The following is a 20583-nucleotide window of genomic DNA, read 5'->3' on the forward strand; positions in this document are numbered from 1 at the left end:
TTCCCAAGCTCCTGAAGTGCAACAATCTGTAACACCTCCTTACCCCCCTATATCTGACCCTGCTTGGAACTCAGCTTCCAGGTGTCAATTAAACAATTAGCTTGCAGCTATTCAGGGTCATGGAAAAGCTGGGGGGGGGGGGGGGAGGCGATCGGGGCTGCAGGCGGGCGGCTGGATTGAGCATATACTTTACCTGATCCCGGCTCCGGCTTGCTGAAGACACCGGGAACCGCCGAAGCAAGCCGGAGCCGGGATCAGGTAAATTTTTATTAAAGTATTGCATTGCCCCCAAAAGTTATACAAATTCCCAATATACACTTATTACCTGAAATGCTTATAAAGTGCTTTTTTCCCTGCACTAACTACTCCATCATGGCTTCACTTCCTGGATAACATGGTGATGTCACTTCCTGGATAACATGGTGATGTCACGACCCGACTCCCAGAGCTGTGCAGGCTGTGGCTGCTGGAGAGGATGATGGCAAGGGGATACTCAGTGTCCCTCCAGTGCCCTGTGTCCCTCAGTGTCCCCCTGCCATCATCCTCTCCAGCAGCCACAGCCTGCACAGCTCTGGGAGTCGGGTCGTGATATCACCATTTTATCCAGGAAGTGAAGCCTTGATGCAGTAGTAAGTGAAGGGAAAAAAGCACTTTATAAGCATTTCCCGTAATAAGTGTATATTGGCGATTTGTATAACTTTTGGGGGTTAATACAATACTTTTAATAAAAAAAATTTTGCCGGACTTCTCCTTTAATGATTTTTCTAACCAGGGGTTATCCACAGCAGACAACCCCCTCAACCAAGTGTCCAGCTTCTTGAGAGGCGGACCTAGCTCCCTCCACCTGTCCATAAATAGAGTTGTTATTATTATCGCTGGCAGATCCTTCCCACATCAAACTCAGTATAGTTAGTCTATGTTTCTGGTATTCTCTGTAAATCTAGTATAATGTACACATTCTAAAGCTACGCTAAGCTACATATTAGCATTAACCCTCTAATCCAAGGAAAGGGCAACTCTCCAACCATGGTGATCTAGAGGTTTCCTCCATAGGGGGTTTTGCTCTTTTGAGTGCTGGGGGTGTATCCTCACAGGGCCATGTGATTTAAAATAAAGTTGTGGCCATATGACACCTGATCACAATGTGTTGCTTCTCTATTTTTCAGTCTTTCATTTCATTCTTTTTTCTTGAGAGTTGGGATCCATCTTAGGGTGGGTTCACACATAGCGGAATGGCAGCTGATTTCACACTGAGAGTTCGCACTGTCAGTTTCAATAGGTTTACATAATCGCAGTGGAATTTTCATCCTGACGCAAGTGTATAAACGCTGCCCCCCATAACAAGTCACGGCCGGGGAAATACTTCACAACTTGTATAATTGTATAAATAACGGCCATTATTTGACCTCAAATTGCCAGCCTTCTTGAGAGATGTCTGTCAAATGGCAGAAAAAGACATGGTGGGAACAGGTTATGGGTATTTATTTGCCCCAGTTGGTGCCCCTATTGACCTACCCAATGATAATGTTCTCTTCAGGGTGCCTTCACACGTCCCGTATCGCTGTGTATTTATCGCTGCGAGTTTCTCGCACATAAATCCACAGTGATACTGATTGATATAAAGTCAATGTATGTGTACTCTCGCTGCGTGTTTGGTGCGATTTTTACATGTGAGTTTTGATTTTCACATGATATTTACAGGAGAGTTTAACACCGCAAAAAAACGCAGCTACTTTCATGCGAGTTTCATGCGATAAATACGCAGCGATACGGTATGTGTGAAGGCACCCTCAGTGTGGATTTTTGGGGAGGAATTTTTACAGATGGTAGAGAGTATATTATCTCATATTTGCAAGGATCTTAGGTAATATTACATCACCTATGGGAGAGAACCACAAATATCAGCAAGTACGGGCTGAAAACAAGAGGGAGAAATAGTCTTGCAGGGTGAAGCAGTTGCCCATAGCAACCAAAAATGAAAGCTGAATCCTGATTGGTTGCAATAATCAGCTGCTACGTTGAAACTCTGAACCAATTTAAAAACGTTTCCCTCAATATTTCATAGTAATAAAAAAGAACTACAAATCCCAGCAAGAGGCATTAAAGCTAGTGTTTCCTAATCAGAGGCTTTCCAACTGTTGCAAAACTGCTCGGACGCATGATGGGAATTGTAGTTTTGCAACAACTGGTAAGTCGTAGGTTGAGGAATCCGCCATCTTTCTTCCTGGATCCCTTTCCCACGTGACCGTGACGTCAGCCAAGGTCCCGTCCTGCCCGGTTTCTACCTGGAGGAATGAGTGAACTGTGCTCGTAGGTTTACACGGGGCTGTGCAGGATGGCGGCCGGGGCACGGGGCTCCCTCCTGAGCTGGGGACGGCGCCTAGGACGCGGCTATGTCACCGGACTGACGGGCAGGAGCTCCTCCCGCTCTGTGAGCACTCATGTAAGCGGGCGGGCTGGATGTCCCATATGTATATCAGCTATAGCCCTGTCTGCGTCCTGCTGCCGGGACAAAACTACAACTCCCAGCATGCCCCGAGTAGCGCGCTCTGGATGGGAATTCTGGGAGATGTAGTTTCACAATAGCAGACAAGTTACAGGTGGTTTTGACAAGATTTAATATGAGATACAAATCTACAATACTTTGATAAGAGGATGGTGTAGGTATTGCTTTCTGGGACTTGTAGTGCTTCATCCTTCTTTGCTTTTTCCAGCTACAAAAAGCTCATATATATGTCATAGAAAACCCTGCCAATATCTGAGAGAATTATCTGTCCATCATATAGCATAGTATATGCTGATGATGGGAGTAGTAGTCTCTGAGGCCTACATGGGGACATTGCATGCTGCGGTTTTAACATGCATATTCGCCCTATACAATGAGGAAATACTGTATGGTAGTCAATCACCAGTTTTTATTTATTTTTTTTTTATATTTTTTTTGCTCCTCCGAATCTTCGAATCCATGTTGGGAAAATGTGCACCATAGAGACTACAGTGCAGGTTCCTATAGAACATATTGGGACATCAGCAATGCTTTGCTGGAGCTGAGTCAGTGCTAAGGTCCTGGATCCCTGGGTTGGGTTTATTAGCTGGAAATTGCAGTTTGAAGCTCTCCCTCCTGTAGTTATGGTTTTCTATGGAGAGGGGAGGGGTGGAGGGAGATGAGGCACCAAACCAGGACAAGAAAGAGTTAATTTACAGCTACATCACTGGGCTATCTCCTCTGACAGTCAGCACTGACCTCTGTAAACCGGCTCTCGCACAGGTCCCACTGTGTAATCCTTTGCTCTCTGCTGGTGACTAATCTCCCCCATCCCCTCTCCATAGGTAACACAGGATCCGACTGATGTAAAAGAGTCGAGATTTGCTGATAATGAGCAGTGGATGAGAGGGAGGAGGGGGGACTTGGGGAAAGTCTTTTTGAATGCAGATAATGGCATATTTACCTAATAAACCCAATTTAAAGTTTTTTTTAAAATCGCCTGTACTATTGATATCTGCAAAAAAAAAAAAGTGACACTTTAAAGAGTCATCTTCAGGAAGCAACAGAGAGATGGGTAGTGTCACCGGAAGGCACAAAAGTGGACGTCCTTTGGCCACATCCCACACTGATGACCGATTCATTGTGAACAAGTGTCATGTCAGACCATTCAAAGTTGTTGACATCAGCGTGGTCTGTATGCTAGATGACCTGCAAGGATACCTGACCTCACCACCAGGCACAGGCTTCATCGTCTGACACGGGCCAGGGAGCATTTAAGCTGGGCGAGGGAGCAGCCGGCCTCGGTGCTCCTTTAATGCCGGCTGTCATGATATCATATCACATTTTCCATAAATTTCACCCTCAAGCCAAATATCCCTAACTTTTTGTGCGAAGTGTATATATATATATATATATATATATAACACAATAATGTCTTTTTGTTTCTGCTATAGGTATCAGGGAAAAGTGCCTTATTGGAGAAGGGTCTTGTGTTGTCATCCCTGTCTTTGCTCGCCATTGGATCCTATAGATGGAAGAGCAGGCGTGCTGTTGTATACGCTAGTATTAAAGGTAAATGTATAAATTATTCAAATTATTCACCGCACCCGGTGTGCCCCCCACAAAAAAGAAAAACATATTTGCTTAAACCTACTCCCATAATGGGTGGTGTTGCTCAGGTTGTGGACCTCTTCCTCCTGTGGCAGCACTGTCAGCATTGGGGTGCAGGTTATGATGCAACGAGGAAAGTATATAGTGGGATACTGGATCTGTGCTCCACTGTCATATTAAACTGTATAGGGGTTATCCAGGCTTAGTAAAACACTGTTTAGTTTTTGCAAAAACAGCACCACCACTGTCCCCAGGTTGTGTGTTGTATTGCAGTTCAGCTTCATTCACTTTAAGGGAGCTGAGCTACAAAACCCCACACCCAAACAAGAGGCACTGTTTGGAAGAAAGGGCCATATGTTTCACAGCCTGGATAACTTTTTTAAAAGGTTCTGATAAACACATCGCCATTAAGACTTAAAGGGGTAGTGCGGTGCTAAAACTTTATTCACAAAATAACACACATTACAAAGTTATACAACTTTGTGATGTGTGTTATGTAAGTGAATGGCCCCCTTCCTTGTGTTCCCCCCCCCCCACCCACCCACGCTAGACCCGGAAGTGTGGTGCATTATACTTACCGCATTCGTGTCGACCCCCGGCCGCCATCTTCGGGACGTTGGCTGAGCATAACTGTGCTCAGCCAGTCGCGGCAGAGGGGGGCGGGCATGAGGGACGGCTGGAATGCGGTAAGTACAATGCACCACACGAATGCTGTAAGTATAATGCACCACACTTCCGGGTCTAGCATGGGTGGGGGGGGGGGGACACGGGGAAGGGGGCCATTCACATACATAACACACATTACAAAGTTGTATAACTTTGTAATGTGTGTTATTTTGTGAATAAATGTTTAGCGCCGCACTACCCCTTTAAGGTACTATTACACGGAACGATAATCGGCCAAACTGGCCCTATTCGGCCAATTATCTTTCTGTGTAATAAACACAATGATCAGCCGATGACATTGAACATAGGCTAATCGTTTATATAGGTTTGGACTTATAATTGTTGGGCACTGACCTTTACGTGTAATAGTGGTGCGTGGCTAGCGGCTGACGATTTGCTAATTGCATACATTACCTATCCATGGTCCAGGGCTTCTCCTGCATTCTGCTTCTCGCCAGGTCCCGCACACTGCAGCTTCAGAGTGGCCTGTCTTAGCTGACAGGCCGCTCTGAAGCTGCAGCGCGTGGGACCGCAAGAGAAGCCCTGGACCATGGATAGGTAATGTATGCAGTTTAAGCAAGGGCTGCAAGGACATCGGTAACGATGTCCATGCAGCCCTTGTTAAATGATTATCGGGTCGTGTAATAGGCCCAGTAAAGCAGCGCCGATCTAGCAGATCAGTGCTCATTTACAGCTATTGACGGGCCCCCATCGGGCCATGTAATACCACCCTTACTCAGTTGTATTTATTCATTGTTTCCCCCAAAAACCTATTGAATCCTAAAAGTCAGTGTTCTCAGATGTTACGTTTGCCAAAGGAAAAAAGTGAGTGTATAAAAATGTTACTACTGTTACGTCTGCACTGACTTTGTAGTGTATGAACTGTCAGAGCAGTAAAGGACTCCAAGCATTGAACTATTTGTATTACAGTTGAAGACGTGAAGGAACAAGCGGATTATCTTTACGGAAGCGCAGAGACCGAGAAGTTATATGAGCTGTTGAGCCAGCACAGGGACAGGTAATGTGGGCACCATGTTCATGACCTTCCAGCTGAGATTTGTGATTATATTTGGATTCTCTTTGTACTAGTAATACTTTACATGGTCTAAGAATTGCAGATTTTTTGTCTCCCCCACTGAGCAAAGAAGGGATTGTGCTTCACATGCTGGGCAGCAGCTCTGATCAGCGTTAAAAGAGCAGAGCTGTGATGTGTGAAGAGAGTAAATATTAGCATAAATATTAGATAAATTTCATGGGAATTGCCTTCATCAGGCCATGGCAGCATCCATGAGGATAATGCTGAAAATATCATCTTCTGATCTGTTGTGGTCCACATTCACATATATGGATACTTTATTTACTGTTGGTTTGGAAACACCCCCCCCCCCCCCCCCTTAAGGGGCCATTAACTTGTATCTGCTATAATTGATGATCGTAGATCCAGTGAAATGTGACTGCTAACAACACTAGAATGGCCAGAATGGAGCACTGTTCCCTCTTAGGTTTTTCCTAGTTAGTCCATCAGTGACTGGCCGGTGTGGGGAGGACTTGTATACAATAATGGCAGAGCATGTGCGTGGCTGCTCTTCACAAGTCTATGGATTTTTCTTTAAAATCCACTGATATTATAAAGTTATACAGATTTGTAATTTACTACCATCTCTGGCCAAGACAGGAACTCTTTCTTGGTTTTCTATGAATCCCCATAGAAAACCTCTCCTGCTCTGGACAGTTCCGGTCTTGGCCAGAGATGTCAGCAGAGAGCACTGTCAGACTGAAAATAAAACAACATTTCCTGCAGGACATACAGCAGCTAATAAGTATGGGAAGACTTCAGATTTTTAAATAGGAGTAAATTACAACCCCTTTTAAAGTGCACCTGTCACCGAGGAACTTTTGATACATCAGAGACATGTCAAATGTTTTTATCGGTCAAGGTCTGAGTGCTGTACACTGAGATGTTGTATAATAATCCACAGAACGGGTATATAATCTAATGCTGCCATCTTTCTTGTCAGTAATGATGCTGAAATCCTCTGGAGACTTTCCCGGGCGTCTAGAGATCTGGCCCAGCTCAGCAAGACTGCCCCCAACGATAAGAAGCGATTGGTGTATGAAGCTCGAGATTTTGCCAACAAAGCCCTGGAAATAAATGAGTCCTGCTCTGCCGCCCATAAGGTTTGTGTACTGACCCGCGTCAGCATGGAGATTGGTTTAAAGGAGAAATCCGGCGAAAATTTTTATTAAAGTATTGTATTGCCCCCGAAAAGTTATACAAATCACCAATATACACTTATTACGGGAAATGCTTATAAAGTGTTTTTTTCTCTGCACTTACTACTGCATCAAGGCTTCACTTTCTGGATAACATGGTGATGTCACTTCCTGGATAACATGGTGATGTCACTTCCTGGATAACATGGTGATGTAATTTCCTGGATAACATGGTGATGTCACTTCCTGGATAACATGGTGATGTCACTTCCTGGATAACATGGTGATGTCACTTCCTGGATAACATGGTGATGTCACTTTCTGGATAAAATGGGGATGTCACTTCCTAGATAACATGGTGATGTCACTTCCTGGATAACATGGTGATGTCTTGCCCCGACTCCCAGAGCTGTGCAGGCTGTGGTTGCTGGAGAGGATGATGGCAGGGGGACCCTGAGGGACACAGGGCACTGGAGGGACACTGAGCATCCCTCTGCCATCATCCTCTCCAGCAGCCACAGCCCACACAGCTCTGGGAGTCAGGTCGTGACATCACCATGTTATCCAGGAAGTGACATCACCATGTTATCCAGGAAGTGACATCACCATGTTATCCAGGAAGTGACATCACCATGTTATCCAGGAAGTGACATCTCCATCTTATCCAGGAAGTGACATCACCATGTTATCCAGGAAGTGAAGCCTTGATGCAGTAGTAAGTGCCGGGGGAAAAAGCACTTTATAAGCATTTCCTTTTAATAAGTGTATATTGGTGATTTGTATAACTTTTCGGGGGCAATGCAATACTTTATTAAAAATGTTCGCTGGACTACTCCTTTAAGTAGCTGTCCAGTTTTTTTTCTATTCTTCTTCCCTGCTTCTGGCTGGCAGATATACTTACCAATGGTAAGTTTAAATGCCAAAAGAAAAAAGAAAAAACAGCGTCCCACTCACTTAAAACCGCCTACAACCAGAGTCCACACTCCAAAGTGTACACCAAATGCACTTCAACAACCACAATAAGGAAAAAAGAAAAAACGTGGAGAAGACTACAATGGTTGTAGATACTATGTAGACAATTTATACACAATTAAAAACATAGGGTAAAAACATCAAAAGGTTTTTCAAAGCATACAAAAATACAGCAGCATAAAATGTCCCAAGATGGATACCTGTGATTGCGAGCTGATGTTTGCAAATGCCAATTTTACTCACGCTATCCGGCCGGATAAGCAGCTATAGTTCAAGAGCCTAGTCCATACGAATGGAACAACCAGATGGTATAATCCTCGGCAGCTGATCTCCCGGACGTCGTGCCGTGGCCACAGCACGTGATGTCCGCTCGTGGTATAATTGGTTGTTCAAGACGCAGAAGTACTCCCAACAGAGTCGTATTGGAATCACAGTTAAAGTAGATTCAGTAGGTGTATGATGGGGGTAGTTGTCCACCCGACTGTACTGTGCTAGACGCGTTTCGGAAACTCTCTTTCCATCCTCAGTAGCGAAATGGTTAATTCATTATTAAAGGAGACAATTTATAGTAACGGGAAAATAGAAAAAATGTATAACAAAGTAAAAAACAAAAAGATGAATGGACGAATATGACCTGGGTCTTTGGTGGATTCTAAAACCTGGATCCTGTCTGTTCGGTTAGAATTCGCACCTGCAGTCCTGCAGGGAGGAGGAGCACCACCTACACACAGTATATAAGGCACTTATTCTAACCGAACAGACAGGATCCAGGTTTTAGAATCCACCAAAGACCCAGGTCATATTCGTCCATTCATCTTTTTGTTTTTTACTTTGTTATACATTTTTTCTATTTTCCCGTTACTATAAATTGTCTCCTTTAATAATAAATTAACCATTTCGCTACTGAGGATGGAAAGAGAGTTTCCGAAACGCGTCTAGCACAGTACAGTCGGGTGGACAACTACCCCCATCATACACCTACTGAATCTACTTTAACTGTGATTCCAATACGACTCTGTTGGGAGTACTTCTGCGTCTTGAACAACCAATTATACCACGAGCGGACATCACGTGCTGTGGCCACGGCACGACGTCCGGGAGATCAGCTGCCGAGGATTATACCATCTGGTTGTTCCATTCGTATGGACTAGGCTCTTGAACTATAGCTGCTTATCCGGCCGGATAGCGTGAGTAAAATTGGCATTTGCAAACATCAGCTCGCAATCACAGTTATCCATCTTGGGACATTTTATGCTGCTGTATTTTTGTATTTTTGTATGCTTTGAAAAACCTTTTGATGTTTTTACCCTATGTTTTTAATTGTGTATAAATTGTCTACATAGTATCTACAACCATTGTAGTCTTCTCCACGTTTTTTCTTTTTTCCTTATTGAAGTTTAAATGCCAGCCTGCATCAGGGGGAAGAATAAAAAAAAAACCTGGGCAGCTACTTTAGAGGGAATCTGTCACTAGGTTTACGGTGCCTTAAATGAAGACAGCAAAAACTAGTGATGGAAATGCTGAACTGATTGGTGTAGCAGTTTTCCTAACATGTAGTAGAATAGGATTGTTGCCACACACAGTTTCTGACTATACACAGCATGGATAGATAGTGGCAGAGTTTTCTGCTTCTCATGAATATCCAGGACTACTGAGTTCATGCACATAATGGAGTGAACTACTTATTGTCCAGGAGAATATCTCTGGATCAGTTGCACAGAACTATGTAAGTGATACATCATTCTGTTCATCTTCTCTGTCACTAGTTTATGCTACCCTGAGATAGGACAGTATAATTCTACTGACAGAGTCTCTTTAAGATTAAGACCTCCACAGCTGTACAGGTGTATGGACAGACAGGAGATATTTTTACCCTGCTAACTTTTTCATTATGTATACTATTTCCTTTCCAGTGGTACGCCATATGCCTCAGCGAGGTGGGAGACTATGAAGGCATGAAAGTGAAAATTGGAAATGCCTACATCATCAGGGATCACTTCCAGGTAAAGGACCTAATAAAAGGATTTGTTGTCCAGACAGCACAGGGTTAATATAAGTGCTAGTATAAGACCTACAGGTGGTGGAAACAGATCGGTAAAGGTGGCCAAGTTGTTGACCCTGATGCCCACTTACATGTTGTTTTATGGAGGGGGAGGGGTGACAATTGGTGAGACTCCTCAAGCAGTATTTACCTTGTGGGCCAGGGTGCGGGAACCATAGACAACAGGAAAGCCCAATATTGTCATTGTAGATTCTTTGCTATGGTAAGGGACAGCCTTTGAGCATACACATTATAGTATTATACTATACTGCTCCTTTCATTGCAGAGAGCCATAAAGCTGAATCCTAAAGATGCCACCACTATCCATCTTATCGGCGTTTGGTATGTATGAAAAGAAAAAAAGTTGATAACTATAAATCTAATATTGGAGGATTATTCCAATGTGCAGCCTTTGGTTAGCCAGCGCCGTCTTGTCCGCTCAGCGCTCCTTCCCCCGCTTGCTGCCTGTGCTATTCTACGCACAGACAGCAAGTGTGGATCAGTGGGAGGCTCCACCCAAACAATCATTACATCGTTCGGGCAACCCATTGAGGTCAGTGGCGATCTGCTACCGCTGCTCCTATTGCACGGAAGGACCATAATCAGCTGACATCCGGCATGTCGGATAATCGTTGCCTTTTAACATGCACTATTACGCTGAACAATTGTCAGCCTGAACAGTTGGTAAGTGACCAAGTATGGGCGATAATCATTTAGTGTAATGGGGCCATAAGACTAGCGTTATGTATGAGAGATAACAAGCCCTCCTGAGCCTGAAGATTAGGCAGATTTCAGTGAAACGGGTGAATTTATAATGTGTTTAATGAGAATATGGTGAGGCTGGTTCTTTACTACTTAGGCTAGGTTCACACTGCGTTTTTGCAATCCATTTTTTTCATCTGTTTTTTTTTTCTCAAAAAAACTAATGAAAAAAACGGATGCATTTGTGTGCATCCGTTTTTCCATTGACCTCCATTGTAAAAAAAAAAAACGGATCCGTTTTTTTTTTTGACTGACACAAAAACGTAGCTGACACTACTTGTGTCCGTTAAAAAAAACTGATCCGTTTTGATCTGTTTTTTTTACAATGGAATTCAATGGAAAAACGGATCAAAACGGATGCACACAAATGCATCAGTTTTTTTCATCCGTTTTGCAAAAACGCAGTGTGAACCTAGCCTTAGTTATAGCGTGATCTCTGCCCATATATATTGCTGTCCTGTCTGCTGTATTAACAGGTCAGTATCTTTCAGGTGTTACACGTTTGCTGAGTTACCCTGGTACCAGAAAAAAATAGCCGCAGCCTTATTTGCAGCGCCGCCTTCCTCAACGTTTGATGAGGTAACAAATCTGAATACACACAAGCTTCTTTTTCTTTGTAATCACTATAATTATTTTTTACTTAAAGGGATTTTCCAATGCATAGAAAGGCCTTTCCCACTTCAGAAACATGCAAGAACATAAAGATGTGGCTGCAGGTGGGAAAGCATTACCCACAGAGCATCAGAGTGTTAAAGGGGTTATCCCGAAATTACAACTGCTCACTGATAAGTAATAGATGTCAGCTGGGACCCCCACAGATGAGAATGGGGTCAGAGTGCCCCTGTTTGAAAGGAGTAGTGGTTGTATATGTACACTGCTACTCCAACACGAAGATAGCTGAGCGCTGTAAGAAGTATATAAAGATGTGCAGAGGTCATACACTGACCCTTACATCCATGTCTGTATCTGCTCCCTCAGATCTTCACTTATTCAACAAGAAAATGAAACAAAAATATCAATGATATTGATGGCTGAAGTTATGGCTTCAGCAGGATTTGATCCTTCTTTCTCATGTTGTTTGCAGTTTGCCCTTGCCATAGGCAGGCTGTACTAGTAGAAAGCACCCATTGAACAGATCAATGCAATACATATGTATAGCATTGATCTGTACAAGCAATTATTGCATATAAAACTATATAAAAAAAATATATATATACTTATTAGTATAGTGGTATCGTTGTGCGGGGGACACCCAAGGGAATGTGCTAGTTGAGAACAAGTTGTTTATTTTTTATGCAACAAAAAAATATATAAAAATATAAGTGCCTGGAGTACCCCTTTAAACAGTGCCGTACCCTTAATATTTCACATAAATATAAATCATTGGCAGCTCAGACTTAAAACACTTTTACACTCTTACACTTTTATGGTCCCCATACTCCTCAAACTTTAGTCGGATGTATCAACCACTCGCGATGGGGTCGGTCTTCAACAGGTGATGTTGATGGAGATAGGGGTCAGGTGTGATGGAAAATCACTGCCCAACCCCTTTGTCTGGTGGGAGAGAAGCCACAGCCAGAGCTTTCCCCTTTCCTCCCCATAGAGAATAAAAGAACGCTCGGCCATGCCAAATGTTCCTGTGTATGGGGAGGATGGGAGAGATAACTGACAGTCAACAGGTATTGAAGGTCTGTGGGGAGCGTTATGTACATACTAGACATTAGACTGAGGCTTCTATATAACTGATATACTGTACAGCTACAGGATACACTGCTTGATGGTAATTGTTTCTTCTTTTTTTTTTTTTAAGGCTTTAATATATTTTGAAATGGCTGAAGAAGGTAAATGACATTACCTCAGTGATGTATAGATGGATATTTGGCTGTTAGAAGTTTTTATGTGATTTTAACCCTCAAAAGTGCAAAATAATCCTTACCTAACCCTACCACCCCCTCCAACTAAGATATCCAAAGTGTATAGTACAATATTATACAAAATACTGATTTTATGTCTTTAAAGGGGTTATCCAGCGCTACAAAAACATGGCCACTTTCCCCCTACTGTTGTCTCCAGATTGGGTGGGGTTTTGAAACTCAGTTCCATTGAAGTAAATGGAGCTTAATTGCAAACCGCACCTGAACTGGAGACAAGAGAGGGGGAAAAGTGGCCATGTTTTTGTAGCGCTGGATAACCCCTTTAATGTTTTTTTTTTCACCCTTTGGTAGTTGATCCCAATTTCTACAGCAAAAACCTATTATACTTGGGGAAGACGTTTCTAAAGCTGAAGAACAATGAGTTGGCCGTCCAGTGGCTGCAAAAAGCCAAAGCCTATCCTGCAAGAACGGAGGAGGACAAGGAGGTAAGAGGAGGTATTGCGGGAAACATTACAACCTCCAGTGATGTGATCTTACGTTTCCTGTCTGTCAGGATATATTAGAAGTTGTTCCTGGTCTGATATGCTGAAAACTTAAGATTGAACAAATACATTTTGACAGGTTTGTGAATGGGGACTTAAGGGTCGTCCAGGAGTTGGAAAAAAAACTATACATGTTTTCCGGTAACGACGCCACTCTTAGATGTAGGCAGTGGCTGGTATTGCATATAATCTCTCCTGTAAATTGGGGATAATATGGACAATAGTGGCACTTCTTCTGGACGTTGTTATAACCTATAATATAACTTTTCCCTCTTCTTCTTTAAAGGTGTATAAGGAGGCTACTGATATTCTGAAGTCACTGGGAGAAAAAGTCTGATTCTGCAGCCTACAACAATACAAAAATGATTTGATTTTAGTGTAATTTTTGTTTCTATTTCATAAAAATTTAATTAAATTAAAGCATACTTGTCAATTCAAAAGATTTATAAAAACCAGCCTGGTTTGGTTACATTTACCCCTCAGAGTGGCGTGTTTGGTGCTCCTACTACTGTTATTGAGCCCCTGGCAGCCCCCTCCACGGTACACAGCTATATCTCATTCACTCCATTCCAGGGGGTGAGACCAGAGCTGGGGCTGCTTGACAGTAGTATACATATATAGACTTCCCTTACCTCTCTGCTTTGCCTTGAACTTGTGATGGTGAACTTGACTGAACAGACTGGCAATGTGTCGGGGGATGATTTTCACAGTACAATAATACATATAGCATGTGGGGAAGACAAGGCTTATTGATGCACTGGCTTTGCACTATACTTTGTGAGCAGAAAGTTAATAAAAACAGCTGCATCACAGCAAAGGGAGAGGGAAGATTACACCATAGCACACTCTACATACTGCAGTAAGTACAGAAGGGAAAGCTACCCTAAACCTTCAGTAGTGAGAGAGAAGCCTTGATTATCCCTCCACCAACAGTATGGATAATCTCAGACTTTCCTAAGCACACTCTTTCTCCTGCCCAAAGCATGCGCTAAGCCCCGCACCCACCTCCTGTATTCTGCGCTGATCTAGCTGTTAGCAGAGACAGGATTCTTCCTACAACACACAGTAGACAGCAGTTTTCAGGGAAGTGAGACACCTTGTGGCCAATACTTTGGAGGTGTTTTTCTCAGGTTAAGGAGTCATTTATGTTACATGAAGTCATTTGCAAATACTGTATGAATCACTTAGGTGATTGCATGGAGGGAAGTTGTTTAATGAACGATAGTGATCATTTAAACAAAACTAAAACTGGAAATTTCAGCGTGATGCCTTAACCAACACAAGCACTTGCAAATGTGGAGCATAAAAGGAAATTTAATGCAGGATGGGGGAAGGGTTTTTTTTTTTTTAGGTAACTTAAGTTTTCCAAAAAATGTACCACCTATGTCTATAGGCTGTGTCTGGTGCTACTGTTTTGCATTGTTAAAGGGGTACTCCAGCGAAAATCTTTTTCGTATAAACTGGTTTAAGAAAGTGTTATAGATTTGTAATTTACTTCTATTTAAAAATACTTACTGTAGGACATACTTATCAGCTGCTGTATGCCTTACAGGAAGTGGTGTATTCTTTCCAGTATGACACAGTACTTTCTGCTGACACCTCTGTCTGAGACAGGAACTGTCCAGAGAAGCAGCAAATCCCCATAGAAAACCTGTACTGCTCTGGACAGTTTTTGACATGGACAGGGGTGTCAGACTGAAAACAAAAACACCACTTCCTACAGGACATACAGAAGCTGATAAGTACTGGAAGACTTGAGATTTAATAAAAGTAAATTACAAATCTACATAACTTTCTGAAACCAGTTCATTTGAAAGAAAAAGATTTTAAATTTAAAAGCCTGAGCTTCAATACCTGAAGAGTCTATGGACAGAAGTGGGGCCTGCCATGAGAAACAAATGACTTTTTATATCCCCTCTAATTCCAGACAAGATCTTTTAACAGAAACAGGTTTACAACAAAACAGCTATAATGAATGAAGAGAAGATGTCCCTATACATAGTAGGCTGTACTGTGTTGTAGAGTTAGTACAATATACTGTTTGCAATGACTGCCGGTCACCATTTCACTTCTATAGACATGTACAACTTGTTTGGGGAGACCTAGAATTTGCAGCTCCCTGCGGTCACCAGAGGAATAAAGAATTGCTGCAGATGTGCAACTACTCAGGGTTCAGCATTACACCATGTACCAAAGGAATGATGTATTACAGTGATGAAACAATGCTAATAAACTATCATGGAATATCTGGTTTACACTTTGTCTCCTTTGATCAGTACATTAATTTGCTACCATCTCATGTGGTAAAAGACATTAATAAGTAAAATCTTTTTGGTTTGGTAAGGAATATGTGCAAAACTGAACAGAGGATTTAGCATCGCTCATCCCCAGAGCAAACATGTGGGCTGTTAGGTGGACCTTTTGTTTGGGCACTACTTCAAGGGAGCAGAGGTTTGTAAGTGGTAGAAGCATATATAGTATTGGAGGACATGGAGAGTATGTATATGTCATGCACTATTAGTTACAGTAGGCAGAGCAGTAATCTGTAAAGTAAAAATGGCTCAGATGGCTGCAGTCTGCCTGGGCTAACTACAAGCATCTATTTAAAGTGTCACTGTCATTTAAATTTTTATTTTTTTGTTGTTGCAGAAATCAGTAGTACAGGCGATTTTGAGAAACTTTGTTATTGGGTTTATTAGACGAAAAATGCATTTTTATCATCAGAAAGTAGTTTAAAGCTCTCCCCCCGTCTTCATGGTTCTCTTATGGGGAGGGGTGCAGGGAGATGAGGCACCAAAACAGGACAACAAAGAGTTAATTTACAGCTACATCATCCTCTGAAGTCAGCTCTGACCTCTGAATACCGGCTTTTACACAGGTCCCGCTGTGTAATCCTTTTTCTGCTGGCAACTAATCTCCTCTCTCCATAGAACAGACAGGGCATGTCTGATGTAAAAAGACATGATTTCCTGATAATGAGCAGTGTATGAGAGGGGGTGGGGGAAACCAGGGGAAAGTCTTTTTGAATGCGGATAATGGCAAATTTGACTAATGGAGATGAGTGAACCTGCCGAGGTTCGGGTTCGTAGGAACATGGACTCTCGGCGTCTGATTCCCACTGTCTGCCCGCTCCGTAGAGAGGGTGGATACAGCCGGAGGACCGCCTGGGAAACAGCCTATGGCTATGGCTGTATCCCAGTTTTCTAGCCGGTCCTCCGGCTATATCCACCCTTTTCACGGAGCGGGCAGACAGTGGGAATCAGACTCCGAGAGTACATGTTCATACGAACCCAAACCTCGGCAAGTTCGCTTATCTCTACAAATAAACCCAATTACAAAGTTTCTTAAAATCACCTGTACTATTGATTTCTGCAAAAACTCGACAGTGACACTTTAAAAGTTCTTGCCTGCTGGCTTTAATAAAGCCTATGGCTGAATCCAACTTCTACAGCCACTAGTAATCAAATACTGAGTGATTGCGCTCACACAAACCTGAACTTACTGTAAGTTTGCTCATTTCTAGTTATGTGCCAAATACAATGGTAAGATCGGAAAACAATTTAGAGGTACTGTCTTTGTTAGGGCTCTATTACACAGAGTAATAATCTGCCAAATCAGGCCGATTCAGCAGATCATCTCTTTGTGTAATAAAGACAACAATCATCAGCTGATTGTGGCTTAAGGCCCGGAACTAAAATCAGCGGCCAGGCACGCATCGCTTCGTGTAATAGTGATGCACAGCTGATGAATCTGTAAAGAAAATATTAAAGTTAATACATTCCCTCTTCCTGCTCCCCGGTGTCTTCCTGTCTTCTCCCGGCAGCTTCAGAGGCAGTGTTTGAAGCGACAAGCCGCTCAGCCAATCTCGGGACAGGACCAGTGATTGGCTGAGCAATCACTTCACACACCACCTCTGAAGTTGCGGCTGGGGGAAGACTGGAACCCTTTTAAAGCAAAGGCTGCACGGACATCACTAAAACACACACACAGTCCTTGCTGCACAATTATCAAGCCATGTGATAGGCTCAGTAAACGAATGGTGATCTAGCAGATCAGCGCTCATTTACTATAGTGATCGAGCCATCTACTATGGCCCTTACATGGATCTTTCCTCTGAAGTGTCTGTGTATACCTTTTGTCATGTGTACTGTAGCTCATCTGCGTTAATTGTATTGGTTTATGGGCTATAAACCTCTTCATAGTAATCCGATAAGACATCTTAGTATTTTTATCGGCTTAATCTCGTCTGTAAAACTAACTATGTATATGACATAACAAGCGCTTCTGATATCACAGCCTCGAAATTTATAATGTGATGAATCTGTACACTGCTGTCCTGGGGTCCTGTCCATTGTATTAACCGCCTTGTATCTTTTAGGTGTGGCATTACAAACAAATCCAAATATATCACTAAGTTCTTGTCTTCTGGTAGGTTATATAAATTTGTTTAATTAAGATGAGCACAACTCGTTTGGCATTTGATTACTGGTGGCTGAAGTTGGATGCAAAACATGGATACAGCCATAGGCCAGAAGCTTGTTTTCCAGGGCTCCACACAACTTCAGGCACTGGTAATCAAATGCCGAACGATCAGCATGTTTGAGTTGCACTTATCTACAGTCTGAGTTCACACATAGCAGAACTACTAGGTTATAGTACAAAACATCTTCATGGGGTTCCCAGATCCATATTCTTTTATGGTAGAGGGAGAATAAATAGGTTCACATACAACAGCTAAGTAAATAAAGTTTACTTGATAAAGAGTAATGGCCCCATTATACCAACAGATCTGGATTTTTTTTAAGCCAAAGCCAGGAATGGATTTGAAAAGAGGAGAAATTTCAGTCTTTCCTTTTTGACCTGTTCTCTGTTTATAATCCATTCCAAAATCTGTCAGATAATCTGCTGGTGTAATAGGACACTAAGGGTCCTTTTACACTTGCCGATCCTTGGCCATAAATAAGCACGATCAGCGAGATTGGCAGTGCCTTTACAAAGCACAATGTGTTTGACTCCCCGCCGCTGCCGTAGTTGGGTGCTGCCCTAGGGCTATATCCATGTTCTTCAGGACTCCCTAGGGCGGCACCCAACTACTGCAGCGGCGGGGAATAAAACGCAGTGTTTGAATAACATTGTACAAAATTAGAGAAAAAGGAGCTGTTGCACATCACACCTATGGCTGGAACGAATGCCTCTCGGCTACATTTAAAAACCAACGCCAGGATCTTGGTATATACTTTGATCAAACCATATTGCCTCATGTACCGCATGCAGGTCCCCTGGCCCACGAGTCCCTACACTAAACCAAACACTGTGTCAGTCAGCAACCGCCAGTCCCACAAAGCAAGCAACAACAGGGGAGTGGGGGGGGCTCAGAATAACCCTGTGACCCCACTGTAACAGGTCCAAACCCACTGGGCCCCCCACACCCCGCAGACTGAGAAGGCGGCTGCCAAGCAACAAGTGTGAACAAGGTCTTACTACTCACCACTGCACCAGCAGGTAGAATGGGAAAAAGAGTAGGTACTTACCATATGTGCACAGGTGCTACCTGCTAATTGGGGGTCACATGGGTTTTACAAGGAAGAGTGCTAGCCACTCAAAAAGAACATACAAAATTAGAGAAAAAGGAGTTGCTGCACCTCACACCCATGGCTGACACTAATGCCTCTCGGCTACATTTAAAAACCAACGCCAGGATGTTGGTATATAATTTGGTCAAACCATATTGTGGGCTGTGAGGGGCCCAGTGGGTTTGGTCCTGTGACATTCGGGTTGCAGGGCTATTCTGAGGCCCCCCCTCCCCTGTTGTCACTTGCTTTGTGGGGTTGCCGGTTGCTGACCGACACAGTGTTGGTTTAGAGTAGGGACTTATGTGTGCCAGTGCAGTTCTGCTGCACAAGTAGTTATCTGACCATCCAGGAAGTGAAGAAAACTGGCCACCCTGCAATCCAATCTGTCTCCTGCTCCCTCTGCTCTCCCCGCAGGAGAATTAGACCGTGTGACCATCGTCTAACACTCGGTTTGTTTGCTGCCCACAGACTGAGATGCAGATGTGCTTGAGTGTAAGGGGAAAGGGTCGTGGCATAAATGCAAGCCAAGGAAAGGGGTGGGGTAAGTAAGAGGGGGATGGATTAGAGGAGTAGGAGAAACAGGATGTTCTAAGTGTGCACGCAACGACTACTGGGAGATGTAGCCCGATAGCAGTGCAGGGGAAGAGAAACAGCAAGAAAGATGGAGCAGGCAGAAATCAGCATTAGAGAAGCCGGACTAATGTACAACCACATGAAGATTGTCAGGGGAACATACACTCACCGGCCACTTTATTAGGTACACCATGCTAGTAACGGGTGGTCTTCTGCTGCTGTAGCCCATCTGCCTCAAAGTTGGCCGTACTGTGCGTTCAGAGATGCTCTTCTGCCTACCTTGGTTGTAACGGTTGGCTATTTGAGTCACTGTTGCCTTCCTATCAGCTCGAACCAGTCTGCCCATTCTCCTCTGACCTCTGGCATCAACATGGCATTTCCGCCCACAGAACTGCCGCTCACTGGATGTTTTTTCTTTTTCGGACCATTCTCTGTAAACCCTAGAGATGGTTGTGCGTGAAAATCCCAGTAGATCAGCAGTTTCTGAAATACTCAGACCAGCCCTTCTGGCACCAACAACCATGCCACGTTCAAAGGCACTCAAATCACCTTTCTTCCCCATAATGATGCTCGGTTTGAACTGCAGGAGATTGTCTAGACCCTGTCTACATGCCTAAATGCACCGCCATGCGATTGGCTGATTAGAAAGTAAGTGGTAACGTGCAGTTGGACAGGTGTACCTAATAAAGTGGCCGGTGAGTGTAGGTAAGAACCTTTCACCGTTTTGATATTTTTTTTTATTTCAACAAGGCTGCCTGGAGTTCCCTTTAAAGGGGTTATCCAGCGCTACAAAAACATGGCCACTTTCCCCCTACTGTTGTCTCTAGTTTGGGTTGGGTTTTGAAACTCAGTTCCATTGACGTAAATGGGGCTTAATTGCAAACCGCACATGAACTGGTGACAACAGTAGGGGGAAAAGTGGCCATGTTTTTGTAGCGCTGGATAACCCCTTTAAGTCAGTGAGATCCATCAGATGCTGTTCCTATCTTGTGTGTAACGGATCTGCCAGCAACGGTTTATTTGTCATTTACTCCAATGATGGGACAAGACAACGGAACCTCCAAGGTAGGCGTGAAAGTAGAACATCTCATTAAAAAATACATACAAACAGATTTTATTTTGGCTAGTGTCCTTAATAAAAAAAAAATAAAAAAAAAATTCTAATCCCTAAGTATTCCTGTTACCGCTATATGACAAACACCAATTGGCCTTACTTCAGTTTACCAATGAACCGTTTTACGACGTCGCTAAAGGAAACACCCAAAACCAA

General features: G+C 43.2%; 1 protein-coding gene across 1 annotated transcript; it reads left to right on the plus strand.

The window, feature by feature from the left end:
* Positions 1-2229: 2229 nt before the first annotated feature.
* Positions 2230-15413, plus strand: RMDN1 (regulator of microtubule dynamics 1). The gene is made up of 10 exons (XM_069957397.1): positions 2230-2443; positions 3940-4057; positions 5693-5780; positions 6781-6940; positions 9862-9951; positions 10276-10331; positions 11243-11330; positions 12562-12592; positions 12977-13110; positions 13454-15413. The coding sequence occupies exons 1-10, from the start codon at positions 2336-2338 to the stop codon at positions 13502-13504; spliced, it is 924 nt and encodes a 307-aa protein (XP_069813498.1). The 5' UTR covers positions 2230-2335; the 3' UTR covers positions 13505-15413.
* Positions 15414-20583: the final 5170 nt, after the last annotated feature.

The sequence above is a fragment of the Dendropsophus ebraccatus genome, chromosome 2, assembly GCF_027789765.1.
Source record: "Dendropsophus ebraccatus isolate aDenEbr1 chromosome 2, aDenEbr1.pat, whole genome shotgun sequence".
Lineage (NCBI taxonomy): Eukaryota > Metazoa > Chordata > Amphibia > Anura > Hylidae > Dendropsophus > Dendropsophus ebraccatus.